Source organism: Perna viridis, chromosome 12 (genome assembly GCF_037379345.1).
Source record: "Perna viridis isolate PV_CMFRI_1.1 ecotype Kerala chromosome 12, ASM3737934v1, whole genome shotgun sequence".
Taxonomy (NCBI): domain Eukaryota; kingdom Metazoa; phylum Mollusca; class Bivalvia; order Mytilida; family Mytilidae; genus Perna; species Perna viridis.
This window is the reverse complement of record NC_142456.1, coordinates 13,686,639-13,714,499: the sequence shown is the minus strand read 5'-3', so window position 1 is coordinate 13,714,499 and position 27,861 is coordinate 13,686,639. Positions and strand designations below refer to the sequence as shown.

General features: G+C 33.2%; 1 protein-coding gene across 6 annotated transcripts in view; it reads right to left on the bottom strand.

Moving 5' to 3' along the window:
• The window catches only part of LOC148601287 (membrane metallo-endopeptidase-like 1), a 44,596-nt gene extending 17,192 nt beyond the window's left edge, over positions 1–27,404 (bottom strand). For 4 of the 6 annotated variants that reach the window (XM_088554565.1, XM_088554563.1, XM_088554560.1 and 1 more), the window contains exons 1-15: positions 24,709–24,779; positions 19,348–19,496; positions 18,760–18,798; positions 17,807–17,968; positions 16,433–16,516; positions 13,452–13,666; positions 11,104–11,280; positions 9,903–9,998; positions 9,415–9,560; positions 7,157–7,250; positions 6,651–6,779; positions 6,046–6,144; positions 5,452–5,529; positions 4,225–4,328; positions 1,899–1,957 (exon numbers count right to left, since the gene is read on the bottom strand). In XM_088554565.1, the coding sequence (XP_088410691.1) occupies positions 1,899–1,957; positions 4,225–4,328; positions 5,452–5,529; positions 6,046–6,144; positions 6,651–6,779; positions 7,157–7,250; positions 9,415–9,560; positions 9,903–9,998; positions 11,104–11,280; positions 13,452–13,666; positions 16,433–16,516; positions 17,807–17,968; positions 18,760–18,798; positions 19,348–19,496; positions 24,709–24,752 (1,675 nt within the window). In that variant the 5' untranslated portion in view covers positions 24,753–24,779. Of the gene's footprint in view, positions 1–1,898; positions 1,958–4,224; positions 4,329–5,451; positions 5,530–6,045; positions 6,145–6,650; positions 6,780–7,156; positions 7,251–9,414; positions 9,561–9,902; positions 9,999–11,103; positions 11,281–13,451; positions 13,667–16,432; positions 16,517–17,806; positions 17,969–18,759; positions 18,799–19,347; positions 19,497–24,708; positions 24,780–27,303 lie in introns of those variants that run through there. The other 2 variants (XM_088554561.1, XM_088554566.1) reach the window with 1 other exon arrangement.
• Between the last annotated feature and the right edge of the window lie 457 nt (positions 27,405–27,861).

The following is a 27,861-nucleotide window of genomic DNA, read 5'->3' as shown; positions in this document are numbered from 1 at the left end:
GAATGCCGACCGTTTGTTGAAAAACACATCCACAACACTGGACAAATATGTTGTCGATTAAAAATTCCAGCATTTTGTAAACATCTTCCTTCTGCATATTTAGAAGATTATTTGGAATTATTTCTTACAAAGTATGAGGAATCTCTACCAAGAACTATATATTTGTATCTAGGTGCACCATCTTTTTTGGAAAAACAACGATGTATAATGTTTTTAAGTCGGGATTTTAACTGAGTATGGGGAATAGAAGTATACAGTGTTCAAAAATCATAGGTTTTAATGCTATTATATTCTGATTGTATCCAAAAGATCTTTCCAATTGTTCAGGATCCACATTGAATTAATACCACTACGGGAGTAACAAGTGTTGTGGTAGGACTGCAGACCCTCTTTGACAGTTGTGAGTATAGAAGTTAAAAGTTTTGAAAGAGGTTTGGTGGTACATTTTGCAGATCCAGCTATGAAACGTTGTTTGTATGGATTCTTGTGAAGTTTAGGAATCCAGTACATAGACGGTAAATCACAATCATCGTCCTTAGTAGAGAGACCAAAAGAGGATAGCACAGATTTATGGTTTTCCACAATCTCTTCTTTGGAGAGAGTGGTAGCAGTATAGGTCTTGTCACTGCTATTATTTTCTACGTCTACCTCTGATAGTAAGATATTGTAATATTGCCCAAAATGAGGAGGGTGTCAATCATTCAACTTCGATTAGAAGATCAACTCTGCAGTTATATTTCAGCAAACAAATTGGATTTTGTTTCATTAAATCTAGGCTTTAAAAGTATACCTGTTTGCAAACAATAGTTTAACACTTAACTGGTTTATAGTGTCTGCTGGTGAACTCTGAGTTCGGAGGGAGGGGAGGATTTGCCTACTTTTTCGCTATAATTTTTGAATGAAAACTAAGAACCATACGTTCATTCGAAAGCTGAACTTTTAAATGGTATCTGATATGTCTTTGTATCTGTATCGTCTATATTGAAAAACTCCTTTTTTTAAATCATATTTCGTCATTTACACGTCACGGCCTTCACTATTGCATTAATCCCGTGCTAGCGCTGCACTTATATTTTGGGAAACAGGCGGAATGCGTTTCAAATACATCAATAATCAACCCTTTATTGGTCTACAAATATCTCTCTTGGGGAAAAGGGGTTATGCTGGCCTGTGATCTTAGAGTTAATCGCTTCGTTTTTTTTTATTTTTTGCTTTTGTTTTTTTATCAGACCCTTTTTACTTGTGCTTAGAAACTACATTATTGTAGCTATTTTTTACATAATTGTACTTACTTGCGATGTGACAGGTGAAGCTTACGGAGCAGAACATGCTCACCTACCTGGAGCACATGACATCACTACCAGTGTGTTGTTGGAGTTCATATTGCTTATGTTTCAGTTTTTTTGTATTAAGTTTTGTTTTCCTCATCTTCAAATTTCATAAGAAATATATTTTATTTGGTTTGCTATATTGTCTAGAAAGGTAGTCATTGTTTCTTTTCTTTTTTTCATTTTCAGGCCATGTACTTGATATTGATGTATCTATATAGTCTGATTGTTGATGCTTAGGGATTTACTTGCCAATATTTTGATACCTCTGAAAATCGGTATGCTAATTTTTCTTATATTTGTTCGATTTTGTCTCATTTTGTGTGTGTCTCTTGACTTCCGAATTTATTTCTCGTTTTTCACATGTTTGCACTTTGTCTTACCTGCATGGCATCCATGTTATAACCGTTCTTGCCCGCTCAAATTAGACACTTAAAACACGTTAAAAATAAATATAAAGCATTTGCTTTATAAATGAGATGACCATCTACCTTAACGTGGTTCCCATAATAATAATTTTATATTGATTGATCACAAATAAATCCAACATAAATATAACGTAAATCTTACTTATTTTATTAAACGTTAGACTGTAGTATGCGTTCACGGCTGTTGGTGATCCTTCCCAACTAAAATGACAAATCATAACATTATAACAGCATTTAAAAATAGGAAAATGAGATTTTTTCACTAACAGGACATGCGTATCCTTCCTACCCTTTCGGAGCACCTAATTACAATCCCCTTTTTTGTTGGAAGTGCTTTAGTTTTCTTATGTTACGTCTTGTTCTCTTATATTTAGTTTTTATAATAGTATTTTATTGTGTTCGCAACATTGTGTATGTGGGTCGTTTGTAATTTTGTTATACATTTTAGCTATGAACTTGGATTTTGAGTAGTCCTTCTTTCATTGTCGCATCGGTATTTTTCTTCTTATCGATAACCTTTTCTTTAAGTTTAAACAACAGTGGTTCTCATATTAAACAATATAAACTAAACGTAAACCCAATTTATACCCATTAAGTATCGATCTCTTATCAAAAATATCAGTATCAGTAAAAATATTCGTTCAATAAAATAAGATAACGGACGGATTTTTATGAGTTTATTCTGCAATGTGTACATTTCGTCGTTAAACACGTATTTGTGTCTTGAGGTAATATTTCAATTGGTCTGCATGGTTCAAGCATATGTATACTCGACATATAGAGTACAAATAATGCAAAAGAAATGGGAGGGAGTCATACGCAGATGCTTTGGATTGGAACTTATTACACAGGAGCAATTTCAGTATTGCCAAATACTCTAGATTACATAAAACAATAATATAGATTGATCCATAGAATTCCGAGCACTAAAGCCTTCCTTTTTTAAATGTGGTTTAATAGAAACTGAGCTATGTACTTTTTTGCAATGAAACAAAAATGTTTATTCATATCTTCATGAGTGTATGTGCAGTAGGAACATCTGGATATCATTAGTATTTTTATTAAGTCATGTGATTAGGAAATATCTCAAATATCATCAAGAGATTTGATTTTGAGTTTTAAAGACATTAATGTAGAAATGAAAGATGTTTCGATGATTGCTAAATAATTATATATAAGTGTAGATGTACTGGAACAAAACCTCTTTTGGTGAATATTTGGAATTAAACTTGACATATTGTCTTTAATATATGTTTCCCCTAAGCAAAAATAATTTGTTTAAAAACAGATGACCACAAATCGAGTATGATCTGGATGTAGATACTTTATACATGTATCAGTAAAACCCCGTTATCAATAAGTATCTGAACATTAAAAAAGTAATCAAGGGAACCAAAGTTACAGCGGTAATCAAACGAATGTAATCCAGGGATGAAGACCAGACATGGAAAACAGACTTACACAACAAAGAACATAAAGTAATTAAAATCATACATACAAAGTAACAAAAGCAAATGAGCAACTCGGACTACACTAAAAACTGGGAGCATGGACCAGGTGCACCTGTAGAGTAAGCGTCCTCTGCTTTTCTAGAAACACCCGCCGAGTTGTTCATAAAAAGTCAAGTCCGGGGTATACGAAAGAGGAAAGGAAATCTATGACACGTTGAGCAAATCAGTTTTCAGGGCGCAGATGGATACACCGTAACGATCCGCAAGTTCATGATGACGACTATAAAACTTTTGTAGTGATGACTTCAATCTTGAAGCAACATAACCCTGCTCCAGAAGCCTATTTGTTAGAGTTCTAGAGCTATACAAAAAGTCTGCGTAGTCTTGGCAAGCTCTGGCATAACATATGAGTTGTGATAATGTATGAACACTCCATACGCAGGTGCTGAAGGGATGTTGCCACAGATGAAAGGAAAGTTGACAATTTTTAATGAAAAGTCATCATGTTTGTCGTAAAGTTTGGTCAATAGTTTTCCTTTACCATCGATTTCTAAGTGTTGGTCAAGATATGAGGCTGACTTCACAGTGTCTGTAGTATCCTTTATCTCAAGTTCTTTGGGTAGACGCGATGTATCAAATCCCAAAATTAGGATTGTTTTAAGATAATACGTCATCTATATAGCGGATACTGAGATTAAAGGATCTAGCTAAACGATATTCTTTCTTGCGGATCAGATCAGCTATAAAGTCAGCCTCATAAGAGTGAAGGAATAGGTCAGCAAGTAAAGCAGCGATATTTGTTCCCATTGGAATGCCGACCGTTTGTTGAAAAGCGCATCCACCACACTGGACAAATATGTTGTCGATTAAAAATTCCAGCATTTTGTATTAATATATGCACATGAGTTTTTCTTCATGCTGTTTTGATGTACCTGTTTCTGTCATATATTTAAAAAAAAAAATTAAAAAGTACAAAATTTACTTATATTGTATAAATTGTAAAACCGTAGTCATTACCTCAACTGAAAGTCTTTGTCTTTAACTTGACGAAGATTCGATGCCATAATTTGATTTAACATTCCTAGTATATTTTCAAAGTATAATTCAGGATCCTCTGTTATCTGATAGAAAACAAATAATACAAATAATATAGATGTTAGTGTTTTTCGTGCTGGCCCATAGACGCCCAAACTTTGTAGAATTAAGAGTATGTCCAAGCAAAACCAGACAGCGGGTGGCACATGACAATATTTTTTTTCAATAAATTTCATCCATTTTATATCACAAAAGTTGAATGTTGGTTTTTGATTAACTCCAATAATTAAAGAAAAGTGAATTACATAGAAAGCATTGGAATTTGATGAAAAGGTGATAAAACTCTTCCTTTTGTGCAAAATTTGGTCATTATTGTAAGGAGGTTTTAAAATTATTTTCGGAAACATCCATTGTCGGTTATAAACAATCTTTGACATACATACATTTTGTATGAAATAATCAAAACATTGGAATAAAAAATCAGTAAGGAAAATATATATTGTGCCACTTGCCTGATTTTTACATGGACACCCTCTTTAATATATTTCTAAAAGCAATTTATAATACAAGCCATGGATTTTGCCCCTAACTCTGCCTAAATATAACTAAATATCTCCATCTTTCTTCATGTTCACTTTGATTTCATTGAGATAAGATAACTTTTAATGTTTTATACCGATGGCAGGCATCTGTAAGGTGCGCAGGAATTTGACCTTGTCGGTGGTAATGAGCAACAAATAGATGAACAAGTCCTGATCGTAACAGTAGATCTTTTATACTTTATTCATATTCGTCTTATAATTAGCAAAATGCGATGCTCATGTACTAGTATTGTTATGAATTAATACCTTAACATTTAGAGAACAATTGTGCTTCATTGATTTGATCTTCGAATAAATGGAATAGAAGTCATCTACACCATACAACTTTTAACAAGTATTATTCTTATAAAAAGATAGGAGATGCAGTAAAAGTTTTTTTTACCTAAAAATTATCTATGTTTTATCAATAAATAATGACACATGAGATTCGATTTCAATTTCGATTGTTTTTGAGCTGTCAGTTTTTGGCCAATTGCGAAACAGAATTACGATCAAGTGATTTGCGTTTCGAATGAAAGTGCTTTTAAGGTCAAAAGGGAAAAAAGCAAAACTATACTGGCTTCGTCGAAAAAAATGTTTCCTTCCTATGTCTTTGTACAGTGCTTACATTTTCGAATCTACGATTCAGTATATCGTCATCAAGTACATCTGGGTCATAACCAATATCCTCTCCCATGTGTTCAACCTATTAAAAAAAACTTTCTACACTATTTATTAACTTCATTACGCATCTGTTGAGTTCAGAGTTCAAAATATGAGTACATGAGAACTTGATTTCAATATTTTTCTTAATACAACATTTATCATTAGCACTCTTGTTACAGTAAACACTTTTTAAGCCGATCCTGAATAAACTAGAAACCTGTCAAAACCTGCATCTTTTGCAGATTTTGACATAAATGTATGTATGGTAAAATTGCAAACAAATATTTAAAAAAACTTCTTTCAAGAAGGAGATAATTGACTAGAAAATATTCTAAAGAAAGATGTTGTGAATTTTAGGGCTTTTTGTGAAATTCAAGACGTTCGAAAACCTCAAATTTTGTTTTAGACATAAGGAGGAAAGTCAGATAAGTGTTCTTCATACATTTTTCAAAGAAATTCTATCCACCGTTTGAAAAAATGTTTTCGAAATGATAAATGCACTCAGTGGTTTTTGAATTTACTAAATTGCTATCCAAAGGAATTAATTTTATAGTACCTTTTCCGAGGCAACAGAAATGGTTTCTTTATCCATCCAATCTAAATCCTTTAGCAACTCGTAAAACGATTCCTTTATGTATTTAATCATAGATGACATCTAAAATTAGATACATGAACAACGTACGCTAAGAAATTAAATATACTAATTTCCTTTTTTCAACCCAACAGTTAAATAAAACCCTGCAGATCGTCCAATAAGCATACACTATATACGGCACGTTTATGGAACCGGGTTTAATTGTCAGTGTCTGAAAGACAGTGGGTAAAACATGGTATGAAAAAAACAATTTTAAAATATTAATTTGACAATTTGCACCATCAGAATCCAGAAAAAAGACAAAATTTCCATATCACTTTGGTAAATTGCGTTATATTTTCATAGAAATGCAATGAAAATGAACATTTCAAGGGTAAATAACTGCCAAAAACATTATTTTTGTAACATTCTTTGGAAATTTGCTGAGCAAATATAGTGATGCAAAAAAACAAATAATGTTTTTTTTTTCAAATATAGAAAGCATTCTTGAATGAACTATGTTGTCAGATAGGTGGGTTTTTGACATGCAAATACAAAAGTCAACAACGTGAACATCAAACTCTTACACCATCTCTTGCTTCGGGAACAAAATTGTCTTTGACGAACATTCGTCCTACGACGAGTCCTAAGAAATTCTGAACATTTCTAGTGCATTTTCTCCACCTGGGTACAGAAGTGGTTTTACCATCAGTCAGCTAAAAGACAATACAAAACAAAATTAGTCGATCAAAACCCTACAAGGTAAAATTTAGTCTCCTTCTAGTTCATTACTGCAAATTAAGGTTTAATGCGATTTAAATGTATGTGATATTGGATATCACCAGCTTTCATATTGGTGAAAGTTTAAAACAGAATGAATCATAACTTTAAGGGATTTACTACATCACAGACAAAAATCGCAGTCATTTCTGAATTTATAATTATTATAATTAGTTCAACGCCCATATACTTCAACTTAGTATTGAATTGTTTTCAAAATGAATAAGCAATCGTTGCGATTGAACATCGTTAATTTTTTCATATTAACAGATAAAATTGATAATTGACGGAATATTCTTGCTTAAAATTTTACCTTTTCCAAATCTAAAGATAAGTCTTCAAATCTTTTAGGCAAATAATGTAACCTATATCTCAGAAAGCGCAGAATGACATAATTGGCAACTATCCTATAAATAAAATAATACAGAAACAAATCAGAAAGAAAAAATAAAGTTGAGTAAATCAACATCACTTGTGTGCCTTCAATTTTCTTTTATATAATGAATATCAATATAGCAATACAATAAACAATAGCATTACACGCCAAAATTAAGAACGCAGGTTCCTTTGACAATGTTGAAATAACGATGTCATATGCAAAATGGTTTACATATTAACAGAGTTAATCATCATTTAGAACGCCTCTTCACTTTCGCTAAGAGACCTACTGTCAGAAAATTAATGTCTTGAAAAATCAATGATTATTTATAATAGTCTTCTAGTCAGTTTGATTTTTGTGGTTTTTTATTACAGAATTCCTATACATCATACCAACCATAATTAAATTCAATAATTGTCTTGGTGCTTTATATGACTTTTATAGTTGGAAATCAAGTTGTCGACGCATTTGCCTAAAACTATATCAAATCAAATAGTTTTACTAACTTGGCAAAACAAATACTACTTTGCTTCATTATACATTAAAGGTTTCCATGTTTGATACTGGATGTACAGAAAACAAATACTTTGTTGTCAAATTAATGGCACATTTACTATATATTAAGGAGGTAGACTTGTGGTAAGGGACAGAACTCATGAAATCAGTGATATGTTTGTATCATATTCAATTTCACCAAATCCTATCAAGCTTTCATTTGACACAGAATGAAATCAATCCAAGTTTCTTTGATGCTAACATGACATTGATGTAAAATGCTGAATACAAATATTCCAATGATTTGTAAGAGTTGTGTCCCTTACCCTAGGTCTACCTCCTTAGCCTCGTGCAGGTCCGGGTATTAAAAGAATAAGCCTGCAGCAGCGGTAAACTTGTCGTAAAAGGCGACTAAATAGTGCTCAGAACCTCAGCCAGGAGCTAGGGCGCTGTCCCCACAGAGCAACTGGGTTGTGTGCCTCAGGTGTTGGAATGGGGTACTCCTGGTGTGTTACATGCTGGGATTGTCAGGCTATAATACGGAAAACCTGACCGCAAACCATAGTGGTGCACCGTGTTGGGAAGGAGAGAGTAATCAAGGGAACCAAGGTTATAGCGGCAATCAAAAGAATGCAATCCAGGGACAAAGATCAGACATGGAAAACAGACACTCACAACAAAGAACATAAAGCAACCAAAGTCATACACACAAAGTAACAAAAGTAAATGAGCAACTCGGACTACACTAAAAACTGGGAGCATGGACCAGGTGCACCGGTAGGGTAAGGGTCCTCTGCTTTTCTAGAAACACCCGCCGAGTTGCTCATAAAAAGTCAAGTCCGGGGTAGACAAACGAGGAAAGGAAAACTATGACCCGTTAAATACATCAATTTTCATGGTGCTGATGGATACACCGTAACGATCCACGAGTTCATGATGATGACCATAAAACTTTTGTAGTGATGACTTCAATCTTGAAGCAACATAACCCTGTTTCAGAAACCTATTTGTTAGAGTTATAGAGCTATATAAAAAGTCTGCGTAATTTCGGCAAGCTCTGGCATAACGTATGAGTTGTGATATGAACACTCCATACGCAGGAGCCGAAGGGATGTTGCCACAGATGAAAGGAAAGTTAACAATTCTGAATGAAAAGTCATCACGTTTGTCGTAAAGTTTGGTCAATAGTTTTCCTTTACCATCGATTTCTAAGTGTAGGTCAAGATATGAGGCTAACTTCACAGTGTCTGTAGTATCCTTTATCTCAAGTTCTTTTGGGTAGATGCGATGTATCAAGAAAAAGAAAGATGCCACGTTCCTCGCACGTTAAAACCCCTACTGTGATATTCTCCCGGAGTAGGAACCATAGGGCTCCGCCACAGGAGGCTAAATTGCCCGACTCTACTCACCTATTTCCAGTGGCAATCAAAATTTGTCGACCCCATTGTCCTTGTGTCCCATCCCATTTTTCATTTCATCATCATTTCATGCTCATTTTATCATCCACTTCATGTTCATCGCCTGAATATAGCTGAAATATTGCTGCTCGGGCGTTAAACCCCAACAAACAAACAAAAAGAATTTACCTCCTTAAGCTGCATATATATTGATTTAAACAAATTTATTTCGAATTTGATATAATATCCTTGACGTGTAGAAAAGGGGGAAATGATATTTCATATCGTGCTCGAACTTACCTTGGTGAAAATTGGTCAAGTAATGCCACGATTTTTGAAGTAAAGTTGAGATCTTGAACAATAACGTCAGCATCATCTTCAAGTGTGATGTTAACACCCTCCATTGCATAACTAGTACGTATGAACCCTTCAAGATCGAATTTGTGCTTAAAATGAAAAAAAAATTATACCCAATTGTCAAATGAGAAGAAGTCGGCACACACGTCAAAACACACAACAAAACAAAACCAATCAAACAAACAAAAATTAAGTCCAATTACAGAAATAGACGCCAGGAAACATCTTTTATAAAATTAAACATAGATGGCTTTATATTAATGTTTGCATAAATGATTTATTGTCCTTAAAATAAATTTACCCATTTAATTTTTGGAAAATATTTCCTATATATAATTTTCAATGAAACAGAAACAGAAAATTTAAATTACATTTGAGGACAGGATAGTTTCGCAGATTTGAGGACAATTATCATATGTATTTTTACCTACCTTTGATGATATGCCATATTTATCGTTCAATTCACCTAACGTATGAGGATTATAAAGCTTTTCGTCATCAATTCGTTCTTCTCTTGGGGTGTGTGCCTGGAAATTGTGAAGTTTATTACGTACGTAAAAAGATAAAGAGATATGGCAACTTTAATCGCAAATGTTTCGATCATAATAACAGAAGATTCAGTAGTAACCTTAGAATGCTAACTTACATACAACGGACATATCTGGGGCATCACATGTTTTATTATTTTTATTATTCCACATTTTAACAATTTTATTTTTATTCAGCCATGGACAGAAGAGAATTATGATTTGATATTTCGTCCATTACTTAGCATGGCAGGTCTTAACATTTCACCCTTGCAAAATTAAAGTCACGTGATTTATGATTACAATTCTACGAGATAAATATGAGGCCTATAGCACTTATATCAAGCGAGTGCATTGTCATGTTTGTACTCTCAAACCTTTTGCAATAAATCATATCAGTATTAACTGTGATTTTATGAGTAACGATATTGTTATATAATTAAATTGTTGGTATGCAATGTTTAAGTGCAATTCCGTGTAAATGTCAGACACTGCCAATGGTTGTGGTGATTCGTGATGCAGAAAAAACACACACAAAAAACCCATGTTACTTGGTCTACATATACTGTATTGTGAAAGAACGATAGTCTTTTCTGTACACAGATCAGTATTCAGAATTTATCTTTTTTTGCGAGAAAAAAATATGACTTTACTGAGGTAGACCTAAGGTAATGGACATTACTCTTGAAATCAGTGATATGTTTGTATCATATTCAATTTCAACAAAGCCTATCAAGCTTTCATTTGAAACAGAATGAAATCAATCTAAGTTACTTTGATGCTTACTTAAGATTGGTGTAAAATGCAGATTACAAACATTCAAATGATTTGCATGAGTTGTGTCCCTTACCCTAGGTCTACCTCCTTAGATATGACCTATTAGAATCACAAAATCAAGAACATTTAGTCTTGCAAAGTATCAGTTTCATCTAAATTTTATCTCAAAAGCGCAAACAAAATAACAAATTAAGACCTGTTATGAAACTAGTTCTGAAAAGGAAATAATAGTAAATTTGAAGAGTTTTTTTACTTGCATGATCTGCGTTCTGTCTGATTGTTATAAAGACAGTAACTTTATATCTACACATGGCGTGTATAACCATACCTTAGCAAGTTCGATTTCGAAATCTACGACATCGTGAACATCTCTATTAGCTACTACAGGCTCGACACCAAACAACAGAACAATTTTCGTTAATATATCCTTCAAACCTTCTCTTACATTCTTTTCACTTGAAATGTAGTATTCCCTACTTGGTAAGAAAAAATTACTCTGGTCCACCTGGATAAGGAGTAAAAAAGAGTAAAAGAGTAAAACCAAGGTAACCGCATTTAGAGAACTAACTGCAACTCGAATGTGACAAGGTTACAAACAAGTGGTCCTAGAGGGTGTGAATTGCTCAGCCGACACCAATTGCTTTGTCTTTGCCAAATTCCTATTGTTGACAGGAATAACAGAATATTTCCCATCTGCTTATGTTCTAAAGATATAAATTGAAAACTATATAATAGCTAATTATTTTTTAAGGTTAGAAACTCCTAATAGGCCTCTTTTCTTCACAATAGTTTGTGGGCTGATTATACAGGTTATTTCATCAACATAAAAGCTAATATAGTGCTTGGTTTGTTCTCCCATGTAGAGATTAGTTCTGCCGTATGGTTAGCTATATGCATTTATAAAATGAGATAGGCTGTATACATGGCAAAAATGAGAAAACCTATTCAGACACAGATCTTTTTTCCCACTCCGGGTACTGAAAAACAGTATTTATTTGATGTTTTTATCTCATCATTAGTTTTCATACCCACAAAATAGGTCATGAGGCTTAAAATTTGGAAAAGTATAGTTTTCCCAAAACTTAAGCTTGGTACTAAAAGGCTTGTTTTTACTTTCTTTTCTGCATAGCAATACTTATTTGACAAGAAATGTTTGCTCGGGTAACATTTTCATATATCACAAGCCGTAGAAGTTATTTTTCACTTAAAATTGGTTAGAAAAGTACTTATCGCAAGAAGATGCAATAATAACTTCCATGACTTTAACCTATATAGGAAATTGTGGTTTCTGCGGTGAAAATCACATTTTTCAGAAGTAGGAGTTCCTGAGGACTTGCGGTAGTACTTTCCGGTTAGGTTAATTCTGAAAATTTAGCCTCATTTAGTCGAAATAAAGCTGTTTTGAGGCAGTCCACACAAAACTTTCAAGATTCTTTTTCATTAAAAGTACATATTTTTCTAATCCTTAGTGTGTGGAGGAGGTGGAAAAAAGTTTAAAATAATACATGTAGCAACTTTTCGATTCATTTTCTCGCAACTTTAGTTCCTAAAATTCGCGCGAAATATGGTATTTTAAAAATCAGTCAGCTGATGCTGAGGAGAGAGCCTAATACGTCAGGGGACTGAAACGTTTCGGATTCCTTTCTTCATTTAAATTACACTTGTTTACCATTACATATATTATTTTCTTGCTCTTTCAAATTTGTCATTGATGTCTGGCATTCAAAATTTATAAACATAAACCATTCTTTTTGTTTTTAAAGGGAATTTCTGAAATGCTTTTATTATTGCGAAAAATGACACAAAGTTAAAATCGCAATAAATCAACTCTCTTTAGGGAATTTAACAATGTCAAAAAATTGAAATCCCATTTCTTTTACCAAAAATGATAAATGGAAAATAAAAAATACACGCAATAATTTCTAGTTTGATATTTATAGACATCAGTTATATTATATTTAAATACACTACAAATACAGGAAAAACCAGAAAGACTTTTAATCATAAAAAAATATGTATCAAGGTAAAAATATTCCTATTCTAATTTCCGTGTTTTCTGAAAAAGAAGACTTATAGATTTTTAGCTTGACAAGGATTGTTTCAAAAGTTTCCCTTTCCGACAGATACAGGTTAGGCACTGGCTTTCTTCTCTATCCTATATGCTATAAACTTTGACATTTTGCGGGATGATTTTTTCGCGTTTTAGAAGGACAATCGTTTTGCGTGGGTGGAATTTATGCTGGAAAATCTTGCTGAAATATTAATTTTAAAATGTTGTTGATCAGCTACAATCGATCGATCAAACCATAAGCAAAAGTTACAAAGATGGAATTAAAAAGCAGTTTCAGCTCTGATATGCAGACGAGTTACTTAACTTCTGGAAGATCGAAAGAATGTCGAAGAGCATGCACGTGTAAAGATACTAGTAGGCCTGAGTACATCTGTTGATAAACCCATGCATACGAAATGGGTAATTTAATACCTTAAACAGTTTGAAAAAGAGACTGACTTTATCAAACGATCGCTCGAAGCAGTAAGAATCCACATCTAAAGTGTATCGCATGTGTAGAGACGTATTTGTCGTTTAATCATAAGTGTAAAAAATGTAAAACAAAAAATTATTTGCTTTTAAAAAATAAAATCGTGTTTGAATTAGTTCATTTCTTTCAAACTTACGTAGATGATACTCCTGTTGGGTTGTTTAGCATCTTTATATGCATACATTTCTACCAATGGATCATTACTGTATTCTAATAACTTTGCCAGTAATATATTCAGGGAGTGTTCTTGTGGCGACCATTTGCCACCCAGGGAGTTGCCTAACATTGGAAATCCATTTAGTTTTCTTAGAAATGGATAAACAGGAGATAAGTTTCTTTTTTCGATCAGTTCTATAAAAAAAATAATCAAATATTATTTGCATCCCTTGAGGTCTGATATAAAAGTGTCTAGTGAGTTTAGAATAATAGGATAATTAATTGGAAGGAGTGAATAACCAAAATATGATCACGAGTGCCGAAGAACGCATGTTTTGGTTATTCACGATAACCAATTGATTATCCTATTTATTATATAGAATTCCTCGATTATTCGTTGTTATTTTCAACATATATTTCAAATTTTGTGAACGGCGGATTGATTTCAAAGTTGTGACGTTTTGGCGGGAGAAAGTCCGAGACTGAAATTACGAATGTGAATTATCGAAATTTATTAAACTGAGAACATTCAATAAAACATTGCTATCTGTATAATAATTATGTATTCCTAACCCGAGAGTCAAATGACATATACAGTGAAACCTGTCTAATCCAAACCATGAATAATCCATAAACCTGTCTAAACCAGACACTTTTAAAATCCCCCTTTTATCAATTTAAATGTAATATGAACCTTGGTAACCAGAAAATCTGTCTAATCTGAACCAATTTTAAAGTCAAAAACAAGTTCGGCTTTAACAGGTTTCACTTTAGTTTCATGAAAGCAAAGTCATGAAAACATCAACGATATGAAAAACACTTAATATCGATATATGATAATATGATTGATTGATTGTTGCGGTTTAACGCCCGAGCAGCAATATTTCAGCTATATTCAGGCAATGAACATGAAAGGGATGAAAAAATGAACACGAAATGATGATGATGAAATGAAAAAAAGGGATGGGACACAAGGATGATAGGGTCGACAAATTTTTATTGCCACAAGATAAAAGGGAGGGATGGGTAGGGTCGGGCAATTTAGCCTCCTGTGGCGGAACGCAAAGGTTCCTACTCCTATTGAATACCACAGCAGGGTTCTTTAACGTGCGAGGAACGTGACATCTTTCCCAACATGGTGCACCACTATGGTTTGCGGTCAGGTTTTCCGTATTATAGCCTGACAACCCCAGCATGTAACATGCCAGGGGTACCCCATTCCACCACCTGGGGCACACAACCCAGCTGCTCTGTGGGCAGAGCGCCTAGCCCCCGGCTAGGTATCTGAGCACTGTTTAGTCGCCTTTTACGACAAGCTTAGCGCTGCTGCAGGCCTATTCTTTTGACACCCGGACCTGCACGGGGCATATACGATAATATGTATATATATAGTGCATGAAACAACTGAGGCAGTAAGGCATAAATTTTACAGCTTTTCTATAAACACATTTGTGGACATGACGGTTTGAGAACAAAAATGAACACATAAGATTAAACCAGTGATCGTGTAGTTGAACGACAATATCAAGCAATGACTTGAATATGACAACAAAAACAAAGCAAAGTTTAACGAACAACATGGTACTATTTTTTTTTTTTTTTTTTTTTTTTTTTTTTGTACAAGTCATGCAGAAGAAAGGGTTATGTTGTTTTCGTTTTTTTAGATCCGATATGAAAATAAACCATTTCACTTCAAATTTAACGCAGTATATGATATGTGCTCCTGGGCACAAGAATCAATCGCTAAAAATGTTTAGAGGCTGTCCATGTATAAATCAGGCAAATCCTATAGGATGGCGGGCACAGCATAATTTCCCATTGTAATATTTATATCATATTTACGTCAAGTAGTATAAAGATTTTGTTCCAATCGACACTGGATGAATTTTTATAATTACCTAGCAAACATAACTAATTTTGCACAGTTGTCTCCCTTTTTCAATGATTTTCAATGCTGTCAACATGTATGTAATTCACATTTCTTTTATCGCTGTAGTTATTCAAAAGCCACCATTCAACTTTGAGAAAGGATATAAATGTGATATAAAATTAATGAATTATTTTTAATACAAAACTTTTAATGTACTCCACTGCCTGTTTTTTGCATATACACCCTCTTAATTATATATAAAATAATGAGTTTTCGTATCGAGCTTGACAAGGCTATAAGTGACACTTTTTGAAGAAATTGTATCCGTTTTTGTCAGTTTTCATTAAACGGTACTTAATCCCCTTTTTCATATTTCCGCGTATAACTACTGTGAAAGTACTTTTGATCGTGGGGTACTTACTATCGTGGTTTTCGCTGGTAGGCCAAACCACGAAATTTGGTTCCCAACGGAAAGACGATCTCCATTGATGTGTATACTGAAAACCTCAAAATCCCAAAAAATCCACGAACTTGTGCGTCTTTCCTAATCCACGAAAGTTGGTATCAACGAATTTAAGTACTATCACAGCAGTTATATACTAAAATCGATTAAAGGATATACTAAAATTGGTAGTTATGACCCTGGTACCGCGTCAAAAGCGTCGATATCGTCATTGGCGTCACAGTTATTTGATGTTGTCAATTGAAATCACTAATCATGTTAACGAAAGTATGCAGTCGGCTGCTATTAAAATATCGGAAAAATAAAAATAATCAGCATGCAAGCCGTAATGGCTGATTAATCTTGTTTTAGTTTTGTGGACCAAACAAAGTTGAGCGAATTGACTTTTACAGTAGTACACTTCAGGAGGTAGACCTAGGGTAAGGGAAATAACTCTTGACATCAGTAATATGCTTGTATCATTTTCAGTTTTACCTAAGCCTATCAAGCTTTCATATGAAACAGAATGAAGTCAATCCAAGTTACTTTGATGCTTACATGAAATTGATGTAAGATGCTAAATGCAAGCGTTCCGATGATTTGTAAGAGTTGTGTCCCTTACCTTTGGTCTACCTCCTTGATTACCTACCTGTGTTCATACAAGACTGATATAAGTGTTTTGCTTTTACAATTGACTCTATGTCTTCGTCTGTTATGTTTTTTTCTAACATGTCTGCAAATACAGAATAACTCTTTCCTTTTACTCTATCGCTCAATATTATGTTTAAGAAATATGATATCGCTCAGGATAAAATAATGCGTCATAAATGGTCAGGCCGTGGTAAAACAATGATAAAATGGAGTTTCTGTGATTTACTTTGGTTCTAATAGGACAATAACGGTACTTTTTACATTTTCGTGACCTACTACGGTAACCTTAGACCTGCCATATTTCTCCATATTTGAATGTACACTTTACGTTAGCTGTATCAGTTGAAATGATCGCTTGTGAAACTTTGCTTTGTATTTTTTGTAATGAAGGAAAGGGCGATATAAGTAGAACTTTGTTAGATATGGCAATAGTCGTTTGTATTATAAAGTCACAGTGTTCACACATGGACAGGTAAAATGTTTCATTCATTGACCATTGTTATTATTTGGTTTCATATATGATGGCGCACGTGCACGTGGCACGTGGCGAATGCTACCGAGTATGTGTGTAAGTGATTTTTACGGAATATTATATAACTTTTCTAAAACATAAAGTTACTGAAATGAATGAAAACAGCTAATACACATCGGAATGATTAAGGTGGGCAGTAATTTACACACACACGAGCCACGCCCAAGAAGTCGCGCTGCTAATATAGCAATCCAAAATTGAAAATTGTTAACTCGAGGCCTGTTAAAGACTTCATGTTAGAATTATTATTAAGCCTATCACAATTTAATTGAAAAAACAATACGCTTCCATATTAGATTATTTTTAATTATTTACAAATCGGAAAAGAAATAAAAAAAAAATAAAAAAAAGACATCGAAAGGTTACAAAATGTCTCAAAAGATAAGCTTAGCTTGATTATTATTATTATTTAGATTATATACCAAAATTATACCCTACACCCAGAAACACTGAAATTTCATTTGTTGGTTTAAACATGATGGCTACAATATTGTGGCTCCTTTGAATACGTGTGTAAAACGTATCTATGCTGGATTTGACTTCTTATTTTGATTTGTTTTTGTTTTTGTTTTTTGTTTTTTGTGTTTGTTTTTTTATTTATTTTTTTTTCAGTAATTTTTGCATATATTTTATTTTTAGATCTCGTACTTTGTAAGTTCTTGGTTATAATGCTGTGGATGAGAGATTTCTCCTTAAAACATCATAGCGGAATTAGTAGTATGCCAAAGGAGCTACATCATAAAAAACCCACGTTTAATACAAGGAATCAAGCTTCAGTGTTATAGGGGTTTCGATTTTTGAGCTTGTGAATAGGATACTTCGATTAAACAAACAGCGCACCTTTCAGTTTGACCTGCACGTCATCTCTCATTATAGTAAAGGTCGAATAGTACGACTTGTCCTCTGGGAGAATGTTCCTCTCCATCCATTTTCCGCATGCAAACTCATAAAAGTTTTCACATGGGTTTACTGAGAAATCAGCCGCATCTAATATTTTGGTAGCTGTGAATGTAAGAAAGACGCATAATTGTTGCTTATCAGAACTTGTGTGTTAAGTAGCACTCCAGCTAAGGATCATGCAAAATGTGATTCATGGGTAAAAAGCCTACTTATTTTTATTTTTGATATTTTGTTTGAAATGTCATAGTAAACAGAAATTAACGTGTGGTTTTTCATATAACCTCTGCTCTTAGGAGATAAAAATTATATAGAATGCACTATAGATTTCAAATTTAAGGGAGATAACTCTGTAAATGACGCTGAAATACAATAGAATCTACTGGAATTTCAATGTTGATTATCTCCTAAGAGCAGGCAGATTTGAATGAATAATTACACATTTCATAGTATAGACCCATAAAACAACTTAATTACAAAAATATAAATATGTAGCCTTTCTTGGGGTGTATCACATTTTTCAGATTTTCCATGATTCTTACAAAGACAGCTACTTAAAACCTGTTGAAGATTTTATTGGAGACCTCTGAAAATATTTACTATTATGTATTTAGCGTATATGCTGACGCATTTGTTTTTGTATAATTATGAAAATTTCAATAACCACGAGATTTATTTTCAAAAAAGAGTTCTATTCAATAAAGCAAGAAATCTGTTTGAGAATTATTTTATAAGTTCCACAAAATACTTTCCGTGAAAATCATATAAACCTAGTCGACCAGTTAATGATAATGCTGATACGGAATCGAGGAATAGAAAAGAAACATCACTTGCAAACGCATAATTAAAATTTGCCTCATAAATCTATGCTAAGTTGGGAAGTTATGAATACTTACCGGCCCTAACACAAGCTGGTTTTAGGCAAACATCAGAGACTAAAACATATAATAAAAAGAAAACAGATTACAGGACGTCATTTCTTTGTAACACTGATAATTTTGAATAGGGGCAACCAGGTTTATAGCAATATTCTTGGTCAAGTTACAAAAACAAGGCGAATATAAAATAAACAGAAACCACAAATAACATAATGTTTCCCGTGATAAAAATTATCCATGACACTTCAGAAAGGCTTTAGTGATAGCTCCATTTCCACCACCAATTAAAATATCACCAATTATCAGTTTTTTTAATGTATATTTATTTTTCCCTTTAAATGGGGGAGTGTGATTTAAAATGTCTTGTATCGTTGAAGACACCCGATAAATGATGTTTAAGGAGGTAGACCTAGGGTAAGGGACACAACTCTTAGAAAACATTGGAACGTTTGTAATCACCATTTGACATAAATCTCATGTAAGCATCAAAGTAACTTGGACTGATTTCATTCTGTTTCTTGAAAAGCTTTGGTGAAATTGAATATGATACAAACATATCACTGATTTCAAGAGTTATACCCTCCTTAAAAAAGCCAATAAACTTACTTTGTTTGTTTCGTCCTTCTATATTCACTATAGCTAAATATATCACAACTGCAGCTAGAACAAGTATAACAAGGAACAGCACAAGAATTAGACACATCGCTTTTTGCGCCATGTTTGATTTTGCTTTGGAACTGGTCTCATCTTCCATTCTAAAACAGTATCATAAAACTTTTCACCTTGAAAATATCTATGTAGAGAGTTAGGACTTGTGACTTATTGTTAAAAGAGTAATCAAGGAAACCAATATCCTAGCGGAAATCAAAAGAATGTAATCCAGAGACAAAATCAGACATGGAAAACAGACAAACTCAACGAAGAAAATAAATGAATCAAATTAATACACACAAAAGAACAAAAGTAATTGAGCAACTCGGACTCCACTAAAAACTGAGAGCATGGACTAAGTAAACCAGAAGGGTAAGCTTTTTTAGAAACACTCGCCGAGTTGCTCATAAGTGTCAAGTCCGGGCAAACGAAAAAGGAAAGGAAAACTATAAGAAATCAATATCATCACGTTTTCATGCCGTATTACATTTTTTGATATGCGAGGACCTTTCAATCAGCTTATTCTAAAATTAATCGCGCATCATCATACATATACGTGGTACTTCTTTTTTTTCTTTGGTTGTTTTGTTATTAAATTATCAATCAAATTATCCATAGGCGAATCCAGGGGTTTCGGGGAATGAAGCAAGACCATTTTGCTGAAATATTTTGGTTATTTCGAGCAAAATATGAAAGAGTAAAGTCTTGCCTGGGACCCCCTCTTTAAGGAATCTGGCTATTAAAAATTTCTGGACCCGCCTCTGTTATTCACGTCATAATAGTGGGCCTAGAGGGTATACGACTACATCGTATGTCAATGGAAAGATAAATCAATGTAGTTTTTTGAATATCATTCTTTTCTAACTGAAAAGTAGTAAAGTTTTGCATTAATTAGAGGAGAGGTTAAAGATCGATCGACTAAATGATTAAATGGTCAACTTTTTTTTTCGGAAAAAGTTCCTTTTTAAATTTTGTTAAAATCAATACATCTGATCTTGACATGTTTCTCATTACCTACAATAAACAATTTCACTTAAATTACTTATCAAAGTGTAATGGGGTCGTTTGATCTTTGACCCCTCCTCTAATTAATGCAAAACAGCAGAAAACTTTACCGTTTTTCACTTTGATAAGTACGATATTCAAAAACTACATAGATTTATCTTTCCATTTGCATGTGATATAGCCGTATATTCTCTAGGCCCAATAAACTCGAAAAGTAAAGAGCTTTTTGATACCTGTCCGCAGCACTAATAACAACTACAGTGTACCATTGATATATTCGAAAATATTTAAATATTCGAGTGAACCCATAGCCTGGGTCAAGGTCGTAAAAAATATGTTAAATGGAGCAATACCGCGGCTATAATGTAGAGCAATGAGCGACACACACACTATTTGACGTTGCGGAAGAACAACAAAGAGGGAACCTTCCCTATAACACAAGTATTGGTCTTGACGATGGCGAAGATTTCAACCTGACACCCTGTCAATCTAACAAGAAATTTGACCGTCCATCAACAACTGAAAAAGTGGAAAAAGTCAAGGATGAAAGTTTCCCAGTAAACACGGTGAAAAACAGCAATTTGGGGCATTAACACTGATGATGCCTGGGGACGGTGGCGAAATGATTTTACTAGACAAAATGGACATTCTTCAAGTGACCCCTATACTCTAGTCCTACCTTTAAGTTTGGTAATCGACGACGAAGAATTGGATTTCTGGCTTTCCTAGTTTGTTTTTGAGGTTGGTACGTATAAAATGCCTCACAAAAAATGTGTTTCGCCGAATTATCAAGCCGATTTTTCAATGAGATTATTGTATTTTTAATTGTATGCACAATAAATAAACTTATATTAACTAATACCGACTAATATGAAAGAGTATGATTTAGACAAGTTTTCCCGTTTTCAGGGATTTGATGGTATCTAGGCGATCCAGCATCAGGATATTGGATGACTTATTGAAAATGATACAAATTGTACATTAATAGCCTTATTTCTTGCATAGGTGTTGCAGTTACAGCATTGTATACATGTTTAGCTTATACAACTTGCATCAAAAAGCGAAAAGGCTATTCATGCAAGTAATATCCATTTCACTTTTTAGTGTGCTTCACGATTTCAAATATGTTTTTGTTTATCATTTTAAAAATATAGTATAACAATTACTAAGAGTCAGAGGTCCACTCCTTGCAGATTATTCCTTTTATATAAAATGCTACATGTAGGTAAGAATATTTATTTCATGCATGAATATCTGTGCCGCCCTCTCTGTATATGTGTCTGTCTTTCTGACTTTCTGCCTGGGCAGAATTTTTGCCATGGGTTGCTTTTGTCACACCGATTTTTTTATTATTGACCTGCGAAAATTCAGAATCTTGGGAGGTGGGAATGACCAGACTTTCTCAAGGTCGTACGAGTTCGTCAAAATACACATAGGTTATACGTTTTATTATATGTACTTATCTATCCTAGGTGCAACGACAAAACGGTACAGAGTACCCTGCTGAGTCTCTGCGTCTGTAAGGTACAGCCATTTGGGGGCACGTAAGAGTCACTTTTAAACGATACGACCTTAACCCCTTCAATAAGGATAACCCAAAATTGGCTATCTTTCAGCATATCCTTGATGAGATAATGAAGGAAATAGAATAGAAAAATCCGCATGTACTAAAACGGGCTGAACCCATTTCACTTAGTGAAGAGGAACATTTGTGAGCAAATTTATTTTATAACTACGAAAATGATTCTTAAGTTCTGTCATATGCTATTTATTACTACAACTGCAAGCTATTTGCATTGAGGGCCACCGATAAACATTCAATTCTTCTTATTGAACAATATGAATTTGATAGAAGTGAGGGAGGCCTCTTTGCAGTACCAGGGTACGTCGGCAAGCAATTGTCAAAGTGGAATTTATCATAAAAAAAGTTGTCAAGAAGTGATTTCGCCATTGTGAAAACCCATTAAATTCTTGGTGTGTAGTTAAGACTATTTCAATTATACCTTAGCTACCTGTCATTCCACCATTTGGTCCTTTTTACAGACGATCGTTAAACGGTTAAACAGCGAAAGGTCCAAACTTTTCGCAACAGAAATTAGACATTATACTTTGCAGAGATACATGAGAGAAATGCGCAAATCAACTGGTGTTGAGGGAAGAAAACCGGGACATTCCAGAAAGGTAATTGTTTACATTCTTTTAACTTCTGTTCGTTCATATAACATATGTACATTTCTGGAATAAATTACTGTGCGCAAAAAATGTTTAACCGAATTTCATATACTTTTCCAGTATATTTTCGGTCCAATTTTACGATGTAATACTTGATTGTTCTGGAAAATATGTAATAAATAATATCGTTTTTCTAACTGCCGTAACCTGATTCACTTTATCAACGTTTTTCTAACTGCCGTAACCTGATTCACTTTATCAAAGTTTTTCTAACTGCCGTAACCTGATTCACTTTATCAATGTTTTTCTGTTTGGACAGTAGAATTGGCTCTTCTCTTGTAAGATCATGCTTTAAAAAAATGACGTACGGTAAAATGATAGATCTTCGTGATTTAAAAAAAAATCATATTACACAATAATGGTATGCTTATTTTTCGGGTAACCACCGCAACCACATTTTTCATCACGATTATGATGAGCAACTGATAAAAGAACGCACTGGCCCCAAAAGTGATGCTGTCCGGGCATACAAAAGGACAAGTGAAAGACAAATAAAACAAATCTCTGACGTCCTCAAGCCCCGAGTGGAAACTTTTCTGGAGCATCTGACACCGAAACACCAAAGGAAAGGAGCGCATCTAATCCTGTCTAGTAACACGTGTACTAGTAATGGGGGATTTAATAAAGTTTTCAAAAGGGGGTGTTACTTTTCAACTTAAATTTTAACCGGAAAATATTATTAGAACATCGTCGTATTACAAGGTATATAAGGATTATTTTGATAAAAACTCACACCCCTCCACACACACACACATTTAGATATTTATCGTTTTGTGTGCATGGTCTCGAACAATTTATTGGAAGATTAACAATGCTTTGTCAACGTAAAGGTTGTTTTCATCTGTCTCAAACATTTTGAAAATTGCCCAAAAAACGATTTGACGCCCATTGAGCTACAGAAAATTAGCACTTTTACGCGTATGTTATACGGACACTTTTACGAATAGAACAAATTGTGCGTTTTGCTCATTGTGACCTACTTTTAACTTGGATACGCATGATTGGTTCTATTCATAAAAAGTGTTAGTGTAATACCCGTTAAAGTACCGTTTTTCAATAGCTCTGCTGGGGATAACGTCGTACAAATAATCTAGCCAAGGTTATGATGAAAATAAATAATCTGACTGGAAATAAAATTTCTGACCTGAAAAAAATTACCAGCCACCAAAGAATCTAATTGTCGTCCCATTATAGTAAACAGAAATTAACACCAGGCTTTGCATATGAACCTTGTCCTTAGGAGATAAAACAATTAAAGAAATACAGTAAAATTCAAAATTAAGGAAGCGATAACCATGTAAATGATACTAAAATACAATAGAAACTGTTGGATTTTCAATGCGTATTATCTACTAACAGCAGAGAGATTGGAATGGATAGTTGTACAATTCATCATATAAACCTATAAAGCAACTTAGTAACAGAATTAAAAATGTGTATTTTTTTAGGGGGGGGATGTATCACATATTACAGAATTTGCATGATTTTTATAAAGACTACTACTAAATGTTTAAGTTAACGCTTATGGTTCTATTGTAAACACTAGAATATAATATTTACATAATTTATTATACTCAAACAACCAGCTGGAATATGACTTGTAAGCATTGTATTTCAGTGCTGCCAGACATGATTATTAGTAACGCTTTCAAAATCGAAAATTCAAATCACTGATATACGTCGGTAAAACCTTACAGCCCAAGGAAGGGAAGATTTCAATGATTATCTTATATCTTTCACTTTGTCGAAATTTATATCTGCTTTATTTACGATCTTTTACAATCGATTAAATGATAAAAGTAACATACACTTGTCTTTGAGCATCTTAGTTCACCCTAGTTAGAAAATAACTTCCATGAAAACAAATTCCATGTTCTAAAGATAAAGAATAAATTTGATGATAGAAACTTTAATTTTTCTGAAAAAAAAGACATTAAATGAAATTTGAATTTCATTTTAGCCTCGTTTCTATGAAAACGCTAAATGTGTTAAGTTAAATAGCAGTCTTTGTAAAATTTGCGCAAATTCTGTAATATGTGATATACGCCGAAAAAAACTATATATTTTTATTTTTGTAACCTATTGTTCTGTGGGTCTATATGATGCAATGTATAATCATTCATTCTAGTCTGTCTGCTCTTAGGAGAAGATTCACACTGAAAAGTCAAAGTGAAAGTCAAAAGTGTTTCATTGCCATTTACTGAGCTATTGTCCTTTGATTTTGAATTCTATAGTTCATTCTATATAATTTATATCACCAATGAACAGGGGTTATATGAAAAGCCACATGTTAATTTCTGTTTACTATAACATATTAAACAAAATATAAAAATGTATGAAGGCTGTTTAACCATGAATCACATTTTACATGCTTCTTAGCTGGAGTACTTCTATAATATTTATTAATCGATAAAGAATGTCTGTTTCTAATGAGGCCAACATCAGGATGTACAAGCATACAAACTGTGTTACAGCACATGAACGCGCTATCTACTTATTGGTGTCAACGGATAGAAAACAGATCTGAAGTCAAAATTATCTAATTTTTTATCGATGTTTATCGGTTTTGCCAAAATTCATATCGGCCATGTATTTTTAGATATCTCAGGCTTGTTTGTTACTTTGTATGTATTATTTTGGTTACTTCATGTTCTTTGTTGTTTGGTCCTTGTCCCTGGATTACATTCTTTTGATTTCCGCTAGAATCTTGCTTCCCTTGATTACTCTTACATAGAACTGTAAGATGTTGATGTGAAAGACGGATCAAAATATTTTAAATAAAAAAAAAATCTGAAACCACCTAGAGCTATCGCGATTATTAAAATACTATGGATCAGGCTACTAAATGACGCTACGCATACGGATACGTGAGATCGTTACAATAATTTATGTATGACACATTCGTGTACCTATACAGATTTAATTTGTTTTTGTTTTGTTTTTTTTTCTAATATTTTTTGTTTGTTTGTTTGATTTTGTTTTGAGCAGATCAAAGAGTTTTTTCCCATTTATTTTGAATTAGTGGTGCTTTGTATGTGATTTATTTCGTACCTACCATTTCATTAAATTACATATTTATTTTTTTAGAAAACATGAGTTAATGATCTCAAATGGATGAACATAATTTGAAAAAAAATTGGCATGGGACACTCACTGCCTACGTCTTTTTGGGCATTCTCATAATATACAAACATAATGTTAGGATCAATCATATCAAATTAATTGTTGTATTAACGATGTGAAATTTGCTGTAAAACTAATAAGACAAAAGAGAAAATGGATAACAGACATAATGAAATGTTTTCTTCAACTTATCAAAACAGGCTTTTCTACGATCAACGTGATTTCGATACTCAATTTTAATTTTTCATTTCATATTTGGATGATCATTTATATGCATGAGACTCAGAACCTTTACTTTTATTCTACTTTTTATGATTATGGTTTAGTAGTTCAATTTTAAGTCATTATTGGTAGAACAAATGAAGTTTTAAATTGAGTTAAAACACACAAAACAATCAAGTACTTAACCGTCTGAATCTGTATTTTTTTGTAAAGTTTTACAGGAATAAGTTATACTCTTTTCTTATTAATGAAAATTTAGCTGTGACATTAACGGTTAGCTGAACATAAAATGAACGCTTATTGACAGTTATATTTTAACCGTGATAGGTTATAGCAAAATTACCGAACTCTAGATAAACCCTAGGCATAGTCTAGAGAAATGTAAAAAAAGTAGGTAAAAAAAAACATGACAATATCAAGGGAAAACCGTATATTTGGAAACCACTGCAATGATATTGTATAGGCATTTCTGATGGGCATGGTTGGTTATTTAAGTGTCAGTATCTGTAAGAATCAGGCAGTGGGTGAAACATGGTATGAAAAATGAAAAAAAAAACAATACAATTTTGTTAGTTTTTTATGACTACTTCCACCATCAGAATCAAGGAAAACAGACAAGATTTTCCATATCAAGCTGGACCATTGAGTTACAATTTCACTGAAATGCCCTGAAAATGAACAATTTAAGGGCAGATAACTCATTTTTTTCTAAGATTCTATTGAAAAATTTCTGTGCAAAGCCAGTGATGCAGAGATCAAATAATGGTCTTTTCAGATAGAACGATATTATATTTTCAGATTGGCGGATTTTGACATGCATGTTTCTGATTTTTCCCATTTTGCGTGATTCTTACAAACACTTACACTGAAATACCGATAAACGATATACAGTATCATCAGTATAAAAAAAACAACAAAATTCTGAAATAAAAATAAAATAAGCTTTCGATTGATTGATTGATTGATTGATTGATTGTTGGAGTTTAACGTCCGAGCAAGCTTTCGTGGCCATCACTTATTTCTGATTTGTAATTCTACCATCCTAAACTTGGTTGTTTTTAGTATAAAATTTGTTTTATTAGTTGGTCCTGCCACGAAACATTTAACAAGCAATGTATGAAAGAAACAAAATAGGAAACGTATAAAGCCGTAAAAAAAATAATTAAAAAAATATATAAAAGTGTTGTTATTTACAAAAGAGTTTTGGTATATAATTTGTAATTCCATGAATTTGCGTTAATATATTGTATAACACTTGCAAGAATATAAAATAAAGAGAAAAAAAATCTTTTTGCAAATAGATTAAGCAAAGTAGTTACGAAAACTTACATCATATTCAGAACTCTCTCCAGTTTTCTATCACATGCCATGCAAAAGATAACAAATTATATAGTATACAACTCCGGTAAAAATAACATGTAATGATATCATTCCTGCAGTTTCATTGACCTTTGTTCTAATTATCTATGACATTGTATATATTTTTAAACCTACGTTTGATGTCGCATTTGTTCACTTGGTAAGCATACCATGGGGTCAACTAAAAGTATTAATTTCATGAATATATGCCTATCTAAAAGAGTAATCAAGGGAACCAAAGTTATAGCGGTAATCAAAGGAATGTAATCCAGGGACAAAGACCAGACATGAAAAACAGACATACACAACAAAGAACAAAGAAAAAAGTTATTTTTAGTACTCAAATACCTATTACAGTTCATAGCAAACATGTTTTAAGTGGACGAACAACAAGAAAAAAAAAATTATTATAAAATATTCAGCTTGTTTTAATAGGGTTTGACATTTATACTGTAACCTGGGAACATTTCGTGCCGTCTTTTTTTTTCGGGGTTTCAGCCATCAATCAGTTTTCGCGCAGTTTAAAAT